Here is a 14,779-nt window from a genome sequence, read left to right on the forward strand (position 1 = left end):
CCCTCTTATTCCTTTCCAACTAAAAAGAAAGTTAAAAAATCAAACAAACCCAACAAACAAACAGAACCCAGCATACACCTCCCAAACCAAAAACAAACAGAAAAATTCCAAAGCAGGGAAAAACCTGTAGGTAGGAAAGCCAAGTAGTAAAGCTTAGTTTGTTGGCCTTGTGACAGTTCAGGACATTAGTTTTCACTCTCTGTTTGTCGAGTGTGACAAGCTATTGATAGTTGCATTTTTAGTTAGATTTCTACTGTATAGATTGTGCCAGGGCACAGGTGTATCAACTTTCTTGTGGTCAAGGGTGGTTCCCATGACCATGGGTTAAAATTATGGGCCTGTAAATCTGAAGGAAAGTATGACAAGAATTGCTTTTGCTCATGATTGCAAAATGTGTGTACACATATGATGTAATGGGAGGAAGGAGGAGAATGTTTAGATTGCATTCTCAATAAATGCAGCTCAGGCATAGAAGATGCATGGTGAGGTAATAAAATGCAATAAAACAGAATACTAACTTTTGGTCATCTGTTACTTGAGATGACTTTGTATAAACAAGTGACAATAAGATATGCAGGAGTCAGCAGAGGTCTGAAAGTAGTAATACAATATTGGGAATCTTTGCATCTTGGCTGAAAGACCTTATTGATATGGGAGACAGTAATTAGTTTTCTAGTGGTCCTTTGTAACTTTGGAGCCAACCTGTACTCACAGTATTGTGAATTTTCTACTGGGAGCAAATGGAAATTAAGAGTAGAACACTTCTACATTCAGATTGACTTGAAGTTACAACCAGGTTAGCATTTCATGATGGTTAAACTGAAAGGTCTTGCTTGACTCAAGACTGTCATGTTTGTGTGTTTTAACACTGATTTTTTTTTTTAATCTGTAAATCTTGTAACGCTTCTTCCTTGGTCAGTGCTTGGGTGGAAAATTGACTTTTTCAGCAATTTCATTTGTTGCTTCAAGTTGATTCCCTTAAGATTTGTACACATCTCATGAAAATGAGCCTTCATATATATATACTGTGTGTATTGTGATACTTAATATTGCTCCAGGAAATGGTTATTAATTTCTTGCCTGGATTTAAAGGTGTGAGGGGAGGGGTTTCCAAGTACTTGGAGTTTAGCAAAAGAGAGCCTCTTCTGTGCTTGTGTTGAGGGGGAATAAGCTTTTCCTAAGCATGGGGTGAACTGTCCATTGTTGGGTAAATTGGGAAACAATGTAACTTTTTGGGGGGGGGGGAACGACTGACAATTATTCCTGGCCCTTTCAGGTACTCAATTTACTACATATGGGAAAGTTACCGCTTTCATCTTTTTTGTATTTTGTAATGCACATTTCAAGTTACATAATTTTGCTTTTAAGGAAAGACAGTTGTCATATGTAGATAGGTTAGAAGGTTTTGATTAATTTTTCTTTAACTCTAGTTATGTGGATTTTGTGAAAATACAGAGTATAGGGATGGTAATTTGGTTAGTATATGAATACTTCTGTAGTGACATTAGTTAAGGACTTCATGGTAAAGTTGTATGCGTCAGTTTAAAATCTAAATAATTATTTATCTTAAACCAGCACTGTTGTGTCTAATAAAATAGCCTAATTATAGGCTAATTAGAATTAGATTTTTTTCTCCTTAAACCTCTGTGTTTAGGAAGATCCTGGTAATTTGCTTTGCAGAGCCATTCTGTGATGAAATCTCCCAAATCTTGAAACATCTAAACCATCTAATAACTTTTTTTTTTATTTTTGTAATTGTTGATGGGTGTTAACTGCAGAGAAAAATATTGAAGAACTTTACATGTACACAAAATTCATAAAAACAGAAACAAAAAGATTTAGTGATTTTGTAATGCCAAGTGATGTGAGAAACTTGAACTGATCTAGGAATCCATGTACTTAAGTTAATGTAGTCTTCTGTGTATGTGGGAAAATTCTTATATTTGAGATAGGATATAATTTAACTGTAAGCTTAATTCATGGTTCCACTTACATCCCTTTATAAATTAGAAAACAAATGCTAAGTTTCAAGTTGCTTTGAATCTGTTCCTAACTTCTATAGTAAACGTATTTTTTCTAACTTCCGCATACTTTTTGTATTTGTCACATGACAAGAGAATCTGGAAATTGTTCGTGGGAAGGGAAAAACAAGGAACAGTGACACTGTGTGTAAAAAGTTGTCAGAGATGTGAAGAAAAATAGCAGAAACAGCTTTTATTAATTTTTTTCCTCTTTGGTTTTTGTAGTATTAGACATAAGCATTGTTTAAAAACCTCCCAACAAACTAGAAACCCTCATCATATTGTAATAATAATACTACTTTAAGTATTATAAGTAGTTACGCTGTCTTGATATATTAATGTCGCTTTAGGATATTTTTTTATGTTTAAGACAAATAAATTGTCACTGGTGTTGCCACCATCTCTTACTGATTTTTATGAAAAGTTTTGTATGTGCACCTAGACAAGAGCTTTAATATTCTTAGGCATACAGCGTAGGGTCTAGCAGGTTTAACACTACTGATGTAATTTCAGCAGAACACACCCTTACGTTCTGATTCGAGAGCTGAGCTTTCTATATTTGGGGGTTTTTCCTCCTTTGTGTACCAGTGGCAAAGTTAAGTTTTTTTCTCCTGATGTGACACAAGTGATCTTAGCAGGACATGAGAGAAGGGAAACATGTGGTCTCTGCTAGACCACAGAATAATGTTGTTTTAGTGGAATACCTCAGGGATAATGTATAAGTTATTTCCTGTTCCTTAAAGCATAAATTGTATTCTCTGTACAAAGCCACAGAGATAAATATTTTGGAATGTATTACGGTCTTACACTTCTGGTTTTTAAATACGATTAATTTATACAAAAAAGGGTCCTGGTGTCATAAACAAAGTGGATCATAAGAAGTATGGTGAGGCTTCAGGTATTTAAGACATGATGCAGTTGTTGAGTCAGAAAGCTCCTGTGTATTCTCTAGAGACATAGAGAAGTGCCATTAAAAGTGTAAACCATTAGGAGTGAATGGTGAAGTGTGATGAGTGTGAAGAGGTTGATCTTGCACAAGATAATTGTGTCAACCAGATTGAACAGAAATTTGTCTGGGTTTTGAGAGGAACATTTTATTATTAGGGCAAGATAAACTTTTTTACTGCAAAAAAAAGCAAAATTTATTTGAATAAGGGATTTTTTTTATTATTCTAGAATAAAGCTATAGCGTGATTATGAGAAAATTTGGTGAATTTAAGAAATTGCCAAAATGCTTTAAGAGCTTAGAGTGTACTATTACTAATGGAGTAGACTAGAACAAAATTGTTGGTAATTAAGGTACAATAGATGAGCCACTTTGCCCAGTAAAGAGCTGATCAATGAACTTTGGACTAGCAGTTTTTATATGGTGGCTTTTAACTCTGTGACCCTGAAATTTAATGGAGAAACCGGTGTGGTCTTCCTATCTTACAAATTCATGTACTGCTTGAGGAAAGACTTTCTTAAACAGTAAGTTGTGAAATGAATGTACCTGTGAAAACAGTTTCTTAAAGGCCATGGATGACAGTTTGTCAGAGTTCTGAAAGAATAATTACTTGAAATAGATGGATACTTGCAGGAGTTGGAAAGTACCAAATCATGACAGCAGATAGTATTTTATGACTCATGTAAAATACCAAGCTTCAAAGGATAAGCAATCTCTTCATAGATAAAATTCCCCAGTGGTTGTGTTATTTTCTTTCTGAACTTATAAAAATACTGGGAATACTAGTATGTCATGACAATGCTTCAGATTCTGACATGGTGGAAAATAACTATTTTCCATCATTCCAAATTTAACATCACTGTAGGGATCATAATTGTATGGCCTATATATAAGGTCACAGTTTTGTTTAATAAGTGGGTGTAGTGTTATTAATTTATCCTAGATCTCCCCCCACTCTCATTACGGGCATTTGTTGATGATGGCTACTCATAAATAATCAGCAATGTTTGTTTGAATTAACTTGGCCAAGTAGGTATTGCAAACCAGTGACTGCCTTCATTCCCTACTGAATATAGGCAAAGGGGAAGCTTTAGAGAGGTCTGTGTGTGTGATGAAGAGGGTAGTAAAAACCAGTGAGTTAGTATTGCAATCGTGTTCCACTTCCTTTTAGATAAAATCTTTTTAATGTTCTTCAGGAAAAAAATCTTGATTCCTCAAGTTTCTGACCTTATTCAGTGTAGATCAGGTTATTAGAATTTTTTTCTGAATTCAGACAAAGCTGTATTTGAAAAACTTGCCATAGGGCAGGAAGTTGATTCTGGTTGAGTCGTCAGTCCGTCGTCCTTCCCCCCCGCTTTTTGTTTTGGGGGGGGGGGGGGGTTGGGGAGTTGGTTTTTTTGTTTGTTTGTTTGTTTTTGATTATTTTTGGGGGGGGGGGTTAGCATGAATGGTGATGTATTTGCATTGTCATGAATGGGGGCATGCATCAGCCCTTGATTTTCAATCTATATGTAGCTATAAAACATGCATGGCTCTTTTTCTGCATAATGTTTTTTTTAAAAGCCTCAAATATCACTTGATTCTCAGATTTGGTAAGCAGATCTCTTTTCTGTGTCGACAGTGGAGGTCACTTGAATCTGTGCTGATTGGGTAGCCTCAGTTGTTTTATGTAAGTTTGAAGATGTCACAGCCCATGAGACAGCTTTCTAAATGTGTTCCTCACTTCCATCAGTCTCCAGGGCATTTTTGTCTGTGTTATCTTACAGCTGATGCTCTACCTGGTCAGAAGTGTTTAAAGAAAATGTTTTAAGAAAAACCACATCACCAACAAAATCAAGTTTAAGTGCAAGAAACACCTTTCTAAGTGGGGATCTTCAGCCCAGACAATGTTGTCTAATATGTCTTTTAGACCTACATTGAACCACTAAAGGTGTTTTTTAAGAATTACCTAATACTAGGCATAAAGCAAAAACTCCATTCTGCTGATGATTTGGTAGCATAGGTCACACTGCAGGGAGTACTGGAACAGCAATTAACCCTAGGCTAGCTGATTTACCTGGATTTAGAAAATTCATGGTTTCTTTTAAGTTATTGGGTAATTTTTTTACTTTTTCAGAAGATGGGGACTAAATGGTGAGTCTATGATTCCTTTAAGTTGTAGGTTCTGCTTACAGGATTCTGCCCTATGAGTAGAGTTAGCTATGGTGGGAAAATGAGTACTCAGTTAAACTGTTAGAGGGGCTTATGGTTTTTTCAAGCCTTCTACTGAAAATATTCTATAACTGCTTTTGATTTGACATACTTTTCTTGCTACTTATTATTGAAAATAGTTTATTTTTCTTAATTTTTTTGCATAGCTAGTGATGCAGTTTGTTACTTGTGATATTTAGTAAGAAAACACTCAGTATTTAAATGAGGAAAGCAAAATATTCCAATGGCTACTTGGCCCAATGGCTTTCTACCTCATTGTATTTGGTGTCTCACATAATAGGACCAAAACACCTTTTGCTGTCTAGAAGGAGAGTGAACTAGCTGTAGGTTTAGGCACTTCAGACATCTTGGCATGTTCTTAAGTTAATTGCCAATCTTCCCTAGTGTTAAAAAATTTAGGAAGTTAGATGAAGACTTGCTGCCATCTCGTACTTTAGAGATGTCTTGTACATGCCACTTTGTCATCTAGAAGGGGCTGACCTAATCAATAAAAGAAGACAATTCAGATTCAATTCACAGTGTTTATCTGAATTCCATTTCTCACTGCTGGCTTGCGCTTTTGGTCATCATAGTGTTTGGCAAGGATAATATGTTGAAATGAAGTTCAACCAGGATAGAAGCTGGGTTCTACACCTGGAATGGGGTAACTGTGGATGTATGGACAGACTGGGAATGAGAGGCTGGAAAGCAGCACCCACAGCAAGGGACCTGGGGGGTCCTGGTCGGTGACTAGCTGAACATGAGTCAGCAGTGCCCTGGCTGCCAGGAGAGCCACCTGTGTCCTGGGGACATCAGGCACAGCATCACCAGCTGGGCAAGGGAGGGAATTGCCCTGCTCTGCTCTGCTCTGCAATGGGGTGGCCTCATCTCGAGCGCTGGGGGGCTGTTTTGGGCACTACAATATAGAAAAGATATTAAACTATTAGAGAGTGTCCAAAGATGGTGAAGGACCTTGAGGAGAAAGCTGTATGAGGAGTGGCTGAGGTCACTTGTTCTGTTCAGCCTGGAGGAGACTGAGGGGAGACCTCACTGCAGTTACAACTTCCTCATGAGGGGAAGAGGAGGGACAGACATTGATCTCTTCTCTGTGGTGACCAGTGACAGGATCTGAGGGAGTGGCCTGAAGTTGTGCTGGTGGGAGGTTTAGGTTCAGCATTAGGGAAAGGTTATTCACCCAGAGGGTGGTTGGGCTCTGAACAGGCTCCCCAGGGAAGTGGTCACAGCACCAGCCTGACAGAGTTCATGAAGGGGTTGAACAGTGTTCTCTGGCCATATGGGTTGATTCTTGGGAATGGTGCCATGCATGGCCAGGAATTGGTCTTGATGATCCTGGTGGGTTCCTTCCAACTTGGCACATTTTGTGATTCTGTGAAAATACATTGATGTCAAAATTACTGTGCTCATGTAGACATCAGCTAAGATACAGCATTTTGTGGTTCGAGGGGGGTGTCTTTATTAGGCACAGTATATGCTTCACTGCAAAGTGGTTTGTGGTCTTGCAACTTTGACGTTTTGGTAGGAGTTTGCAATTATTCATTATGTAACTACTGACAATACTGTGCTGTTTTACTTAAATTACCTAATCACATGTAAAACCTGGTCTATATTAGTGTATAAAAGTGCATTAATTTACTAATTTGTGAATAGCTGAGAGATGTTCACATTTCTGTTGTACTTGGTTGGGTGTTCTGCCCTATGTAGTAAGGGAAGTGGGGGACTGGTAGTAACTGGCATACAGGTTGGATCCTACATTCACTCGTGTGAGTCGAGCAGATTGTAGTTTGCTCTACAGTTAAAAACTACTACTGATTATTTTTATTTTACTCCTTTAAAAAAACATCCCTTCCAAAAATGGCACTGAGTGGGCATAGTATCTTCTAATGTTTTAAAATGGAAAACATTTCCTATAATTATTGTGAATTATTAGAATTATTTTGTTTTTAAAAAAAATACTAAATGTTAGTGAAGATATTAGGTTTTTTTTAAGTGCAAACCAAAAGGGAACAGTTCTGGCTAAGACTTACTTGCAAATTCTCTAACTAGGTTTCTGTGGAAAGGTACAGCAACTAAGCTTTGACGACACAGGGCCAGTCTCTGGCACTTCCCAGATTGTGCTGGGGTTTTTAATTAGAAATTTGGATAACTGTCCATTTGTAATATATTGAAGTTCAGGTGTTAAGATCATTACACTCTTTTAAGATGTTTATTTTAGAGAAGATTGAATGTTCTCCTTTTGCTTGTGTAAAATAAAACTAGTGAAGAACTAATTGTGACAGATATAAATGGCAAAATTTTTAAGATAAAATTAATACTTGATGTGAAATTGCCTGACTTAATCTCCTGCATGTTGTGTTTTGTTTTTGACAGGGTTTGTGGATGCACTTAGATGTTTGCAATGAGCACTGTGGCTGGCATGCCCCAGTGTTTTGGATACCAATGCATAGGACTCCGTAGTAATCGAATTTATCAGAAACGAACGTCATGAGCATAGTGATCCCATTGGGGGTTGACACAGCAGATACTTCTTATTTGGAAATGGCTGCAGGCTCAGAGTAAGTATGTGAACATAATTTGTAGGTTCTCCTACCTGTTTTTTAATTACTATAATTTTTTTCCTTCCTGGCCGTTTTTTGAATACAGTTGGAGAAAACTTAGGAGTTTCCTTAGTTTTGTTGAATTTTTAATTACTTAAATTGATAACTGTCACTTCATTATGTCAGTTTCTTTCACTTTAGGAAGAGCAGAGGAGAGAAGCTAAATGTTTATACAAATGCATGTTTTTCTTGCTTATCAGACTGACAAATAAGGATGCTGCGTGGTTTACTTCTCATACTTCAAATATTTTGCCTTTTCAGTTTCTTTTTTTAACTACATGTAAAACATTTTTTTGATTTTGCACGTTAGAAAGGTAAAATAGTTTGGTGCATTAAACTGCAAGAAAGTAGTAGTAATCAAGACAAGGGTGCATTTCTTAATGAAAATTGAAGGCCTAGCTGAAATGCTAATACCATGTCTTCACAAAAGTATTTCTAATTGTAAAGCTAGTAGAAAATAATTTAGTAACTGTGCATAAAGGGTTACAAAAGAGCCAGTGAAATCATGCATTCAGTAAACTCTGGCTTTGCACCAAATATTGTAGTGTAGTGAGATTCTGGGTTTTGGGGGATGGGGAAGGGTGACTTGTGGGGTTTTTTTTTAGGGTTGGGGTGAAGCTGTTGTTGTGCATGTGTGGTTTTTTGTGTTGTGGTTCTTTTCTATTTTTTTCCCCCTGGTCTCCTGTACAGTATTGATGGGCTAAGGTTTAGGAATTGTTGATCTCTGACTGCATACTTTTCTTGTCAGACAAACCTTTCTCTGTGTTTAGCACACAATGTTTAAGAAGCAAGTGGTTTTTCTAAACTTTGAAAGAAAGTTTTAGGAGAACTCTAGAACAGCTTTTTAAAGGAATTTTTCTCTGCTGTGCTTCCAGTTATATATGAGGCTATTCTGGATTAGTGCTATTTATTTGAAGAGAACCAAGAATTTACAATTCAACATTTTTTGTTCCATTAAATTTTTAAAGTTGTTTTATCTTTTCATATTATAAATACTCTTATCCTTGGTGCAGAAAATTTTTGACTGTAGTGAACCATTCACATTTCTTTTCATTCTTTTCCTTTGCTTTTCTTTTATGTTTAGAGAGGGTCATGATTCCTGAGGTTGCTGACATTCCTTGCCGACACAGCATGTCATGCTGAAATTAAAATAAATAAATTTAGTTGTCAGTATAAACAAGATAGAGTTCACAGTGTGTTATTTGCTTGATACTGTGGCAGAGCGACCCAGTTAGGAGCTGCTTTTCTTCAGATGTTAAGTGGCTGTTACCACTTAGATTAATTCTTGTCATCTCTGCCGTACTCACACTGAAATGTGTTGCATGATTGGCGTATGCTGATTTAAAAGCCATGTTACTGTCACAAGAAGTGTGACACAAAGGCGTGTCCCTAATCTACCAGCTTACACGGTTGTAAATCTTTCCTATCGCAATCCGTGTGGCTTAGTCTGTTTTCTTGTACATTTTCTTCTAGAGGGTAGCATGTTGGATGTGGGGTGTATTAGTACCAGTCCTAGATGGTCTTTGAGCAAGTTCGGGGGTTTTCCCAGGAGGGAGGAGCTAGAATTTTTCCACTGTGAATGGCAGGTCGGATATTGCTTCATCAGTTGCTGAAGCATGGGCAAACACAAGAATGGGGGAGTGGCAAACTTGATTATGCAGAAGAAGCTTAGGGTAAGGCTCTTTGTGTAGTGCAGTTTCCTAGTGCTGAAAGATTTTTCCTTATGTTTCGAACCAAGGCATAAGCCAATTAGAAGAGGATATGTTTTATATGACTAATAGTTCCACATAATATTTTAATAATTGTAGCAAATTGCTGTGTGTAGAATAGCCTACTAAGAGGTTTAAGGATCTTAAAAATGGGGTAAAATAGTTTGTTTCTTAGGTTACATGCACTTAAGCAGGGTCTCCAGATGGATCTTTGTGTCATCGTAGTCAAAACATGCATACTTGGCCTTTATGATCTTACTAAAGATGGGGATTTGTGACTTCTTAGTGGTAAGGTCCTTGTACTTGAAGGCAGAACAAGCCATTTCTGAAGGTTCAAAATATGCTTCCTGGCTTCAGAGAGTGCTTGTGTAGCTTAGAGCGTAAGTGTAAGCTACACATTGGGAAATGCCATTGATGGTACTGCTTTTCTGGTTATATCCATACTTGTTTTTAGGGAGAAGGCCTGTGTAATAAATCTCACAATCACAGTGTACAGATCACTGTACTGAGCTCAGTATCCAGGAGAAAGAGACCATTGGTGCAGTCTTACATACAGATAGTATCGGGCCAGCCTGTACTTGTAGGGCCTGCTACAAGGTGCTTAGGTAGCAGAACCCACTCCCTGGTAGAGAAGCAGTCCTTGGTTTTTGTTGTCTAGGTATTGAAGCCTGTCAAATGTCTGGTTAGATGAAGTGTCTTGAAATAGAAAATGTTGTTTCTCATGCAAAATATATTGTATTCTTTTAGCTGAGATGGCCTTCAGATAGATACTGTTCAGGTGTGCTGGTACAAACAGAAAACAAACTTAAACTCCTTAAAAAGTTAGACCTGTCAAACTGGATTGTGGAAGATTGATGTTGCTGAGAGGTTGCATTTGGAGTTCAGATACATGTTCAGGAAGTACTCCTAGTATGCTTAGCTCAGAGCCTAAAGGTTGGATACCCCATCTGTCTTTGAGCACTTTAGCTACATTTTGTTTCCTGCTCGAATATATACATATTTATGGCAGTGGTTGATGGCCCCAAAATCTAACTGACTGTATTAGTCAAAAATTGTGTGCTTTTTTAAAATTTTCTTTTCTTTTTTTTTTTTTAATTTATTACTAAATGGTCAGAAACAAAACAGTGTTTAAAAGGAGTTGAGTGCAGGAGATGATGTTTTAGAGACGAATTTGAATCCTTTGAATCGTTGCAGGTTGATTTCCTTAATACAAGTTAACTAACTATAAAAGTATAATGACGGAGGTTTTGTAAATTAGCTGGTCTCCCGTGTTGCTTTTAGTTTCTCAGTAATGCCATCTGCTGGCAATATGCAGAATATTTTGTTTCCATTTTAGATATGAACAGTAGGAAATGACTCAGAACATGAAGTTGTTTCACTTGCTAAATGAAAATTCTCTCAAGGTTTTTTTTTTTCTTAAATATGGGCATCTTTGCTTTCTTAACTGATTTTAGAAAATACTGTTTTTCTGTTTTTAAGGTACAGGAATATCTTAAATCACTGTAGCCCAAGAGCATGTGGAGAGCTTTTGTGCAGAGCTTTTTGTTTTGTTCCCTGTGAACATTTTGCACAGATCTGAATTGCTGACCACAACACTTAACAGATATATGTGATATTTTAGCAAAATATGGTCACTTTATCACAGTGTTTGTTTGTTTAGGAAATAATATTAACATTTTGATCAAGCTTCATATATCCTGTGTTGTAATACAAACATTGCAGTTTGGATGAAAACCAAAAATACAGTAAATATCTTTTAGTTGCAGTAAGACAGCAGTTGTTTGAGGTGAAGCTGGAAAATGTGGTATGATCAGAGGACTGACAGTCTTAGTACCTCAGTCTCTGACAGAATTGGATAATGTCCAAAATACAAGCAAGGAAAGCCTTACAGTGTTTTCACAGATCTGAATGCTTACGTGTTTTCCTCCTGAAAAGTTGCTTTCTGGGATGGCTGTAGGAATGCCAATGGTGAAATGAGGGGGATGTTTGTCTGTAGTACAGTAGTTAGTGCCTTGCTGCTTGGGCCCTGGTACTTGAGCCCAAAAAATGTAAAAGTTGGTTTTTAAATTAGGTAGCATCTCATGCTTTACTCATCTGTACAATTAAATATTTTGCCAAGAGGCATTTCTTCTCAGAGCTGTGCAGTTCTGAGATGCCTATTTCAGAAGAAGGGTTTGACCTTTGAGCAGACAGGAGTGTAGAGGGCATCTTTTCTGTTTGAGGTCATGCACATGGTTGGCAAAACCAGGAGTGATAAGGAGTTCAGTAACCTGCTTGTCAAAGTTGATTTTGTCTGTGGCTCTCTGGAAGAATGGTGCTCATTCTGTACTGTTTTATGGCACCTGTATCACTTTCCTGTTGACTGTAAAGCAAACCTATAATGGTTAATTTCTAGCTTAAGTGAATGCTCTTGGATCTCCTTCCCATAGTTTTTGGTTTCTTCCCCACTTCCCCAGCCCAGTGCAATGGGTAAATAGAACAGTAACAGTTACATTCAGAGCTCTAGTTAGCATCTGTTATAACTGAAAGTAGTGCCTGTGCCTGGATAAGCATTTAGAAAAAGTTTTACTGAAAGCTGATTGTGCTCCAGTTTTTTTTAATAGTTGCCTTTCTGTATCACCTGATTTTGCTCCCACCATTTTTCTGGTTTTCCTTGTTCAAGTAAAGATGTGATTTTTTCTTAGTAACACTGTTCTCTGAATCTGTTTTATGAGTGTTAAAACAGTTGGTGATAAATTAATGTTTCTGAAAGCTCTACACTTTTGCTTCCCAACACTGTTATGCCTCTAAATATTAAATTTTGTTCTCTTAAGTGGTTTATAAATGGCTGCAGTAATAAGAAATGGATGTAGGGTGTTGGGTGTATTGTCTTGCCTCAAATGTTGAAAGGGACCTGAACTATCTTTTTGACTATTGTAGTCAGATGATGAAATACACAACCTCTCTTTTAGGACACTTTCATTCTGGTATCTTTCACTGAATGTTCCTGTGTTTAAGTAGCTGGTATTTAGGTCATAGTAATATTATTTTTAATGAAGGAAACTCTGCTAAATTAATCCAGGATGGATTGTACCAGAATCCCCTCCTCCCTGTCCTTAGTAAGCCTTCTTGTTCTGAAAAGAGTATTTTTCAGCAAGGCTTAGGTTGAGCATTGAACACAGGGGATAAGAGTACCTCTGCTACTGCTTGTCCCATTCAGGAAAGGTGGAGGAATAGCAGTAGAAGCAACACAGCGGTCAAGACATTCTTGTTCCTGGAGAAGCTAATTTCTGCCACAGTCATGATGGATGTGTAGGTAATGCCTCATTCACTGGCATTTTAGGTGGCTGGATCATCACAAGGATTACTGGAGCACAGAAAAGATGTGTGATTACTGCACGGATGTGTTGGTAAATAAGTAAAAGCGAATTGGTTGTAAAGGCACAGTTTTTTCATCTTTTGTCTTTATTTTAGTCACGAGCTGAAGTTCTGAGCTTCTTCTAGGATCTAATTATAACAAACTCCAAATAAAATTGTGTTTTCAAGTTGTGAGTGTAAGAGAATAAATAAGGATTTTTCTGGGTTTATGAGGTAACGAAGAGCAAGTGCTGTCAGATTTGGTTTGTCTTATGCTAGTCAGAAGTTGTATTTTTTAACGTTAGTACTTCAAATTATTTTTTGTGCTCATGTGTTAGTTCACTCTCTCAAAAAAAGGCAGCTGATGACTGTTGGACACCGTAATCTTTTTAAAAATTTTTTTTTCTTTGGACTCTAGAAACTAAAGCCCTCCCCCAGAATAGTTTCTTCTTAAGCAGTTTTTTATCATTGGGGTAGTAACCTCACATGGGAAAAAGCTCTTAAGAAGAAATGGGCCACCAAACCCAATAGTAGGACACTTTCAAAGAGATGTGAAAATACCGCATTTTGTTCAGAAAGTTAGTGATTAATTATATCCTTTCCAAAAGGTAACAAATATAATTTTCTGGTGTCCTTTTAAAAGAAACTAGTATTGCTTCATGGCACAGTAAAAATGCCTCTATTAATGTGTAAAAAAAAATCCCATCAGTATCTATTTTAATTTAAGATTCAGAAACGCCAAGATTACTTTAAAAATTAGTTCAAGGGATTAGTAAGATATGTGACAGACAATAGAATTCACACATAACAAAAATAAAATTAGAAAACTGAACCAGACCTGATTTGTAGTGTGAATCAAGTCCACTTCAATTCTAAATGTTGATATTTTATGGTGCCTTTTTTTGTTTAAAATAAACCCACTTTAGTAATCTGGATTCATTTATCTTAGTGTTTTTAAATCATATGGTGCAATGAAAAAACTGCAGGTTATCTCAGTCATGCTCACATGAACAACTGCTCGAGAAAGGCTATGAAGATGTAATTTTTTTGGGCTCAAATAGTTCTTCCTGTTCTAGTATTCCTTTATCTTTCTTCTTTTGTATTGTGGTTTAGTGCATATAAGCCATAGTTTGTATATTGAAGAAAGCACCGCCTTTGATATAAAATCTTGTCTTGCAAATGGTTATCACCTTTTTCTTTCTGTTTGAAGATAACTAAGTAGAAACTGCCTTGTTTAGATAATTTGTCCTAGTTAGATTTCTGCTTGTAGGAGCAGTCAGTGCGGTAGTGCCCCGCCACTGCCGCTGCGTGTCGCTGCAGAGCTCGATGGTTGTGCAGCCCCCGGAATGCAGCATCAGTCCTCGGGCAGAATTCCCTTTGGCAGCTTCTGTTACTGCTCAATCAGGGGGCTACCGGGGGCTTGCAGGTTTGTTGCTGTCCCCATACACTGCTCTAAACAGAATCAGCAGGAAATTAATTAGAAGTCGTGCAGCAAGTGCCTTCAATTTATTAATATAAACTACACAGTAATTGCATTTGTTCTTCTTCTGTCTTTTGCCTTGCAGACCAGAATCTGTAGAAGCTAGCCCTGTGGTAGTTGAAAAATCGAACAGTTATCCGCACCAGTTGTATACCAGCGGCTCACATTCACACAGTTACATTGGTTTGCCCTATGCAGTAAGTTTTGTGCTAAGTATTCTGTACAAAATACATTATGTAAAAATTTGCTGGTTTTATCTGGAAAAACTAATGTATGCATATCTTTATATATCTTATTGGGAGTTGGGTAAATTGGATAAAAATGGTCTACCAGAAGCAGAACATAGTGCACTTAAATGTACAACATAGTTGAGAAGTTAGAAAATGAGATTAAATTGGGATATATAATATAAATATAGAATTTAAAATATTTTAAATATATAAAGTTGGGATATAAAAAGATAAAATTTTAACCTTTTACTA

General features: G+C 37.0%; 1 protein-coding gene across 3 annotated transcripts in view; it reads left to right on the top strand.

Annotated features, from left to right (window-relative positions):
* Window positions 1-14,779, top strand: part of KMT2E (lysine methyltransferase 2E (inactive)) — a 56,815-nt gene that overhangs the window by 10,763 nt on the left and 31,273 nt on the right. For all 3 annotated transcript variants that reach the window (XM_009086842.4, XM_009086841.4, XM_018910283.3), the window contains 2 exons: window positions 7,546-7,730; window positions 14,383-14,494. In XM_009086842.4, the coding sequence (XP_009085090.2) occupies window positions 7,660-7,730; window positions 14,383-14,494 (183 nt within the window). In that variant the 5' untranslated portion in view covers window positions 7,546-7,659. The remainder of the gene's footprint in view (window positions 1-7,545; window positions 7,731-14,382; window positions 14,495-14,779) is intronic.

This window comes from Serinus canaria, chromosome 1A (genome assembly GCF_022539315.1).
Source record: "Serinus canaria isolate serCan28SL12 chromosome 1A, serCan2020, whole genome shotgun sequence".
NCBI classification, from domain to species: Eukaryota; Metazoa; Chordata; class Aves; order Passeriformes; family Fringillidae; genus Serinus; species Serinus canaria.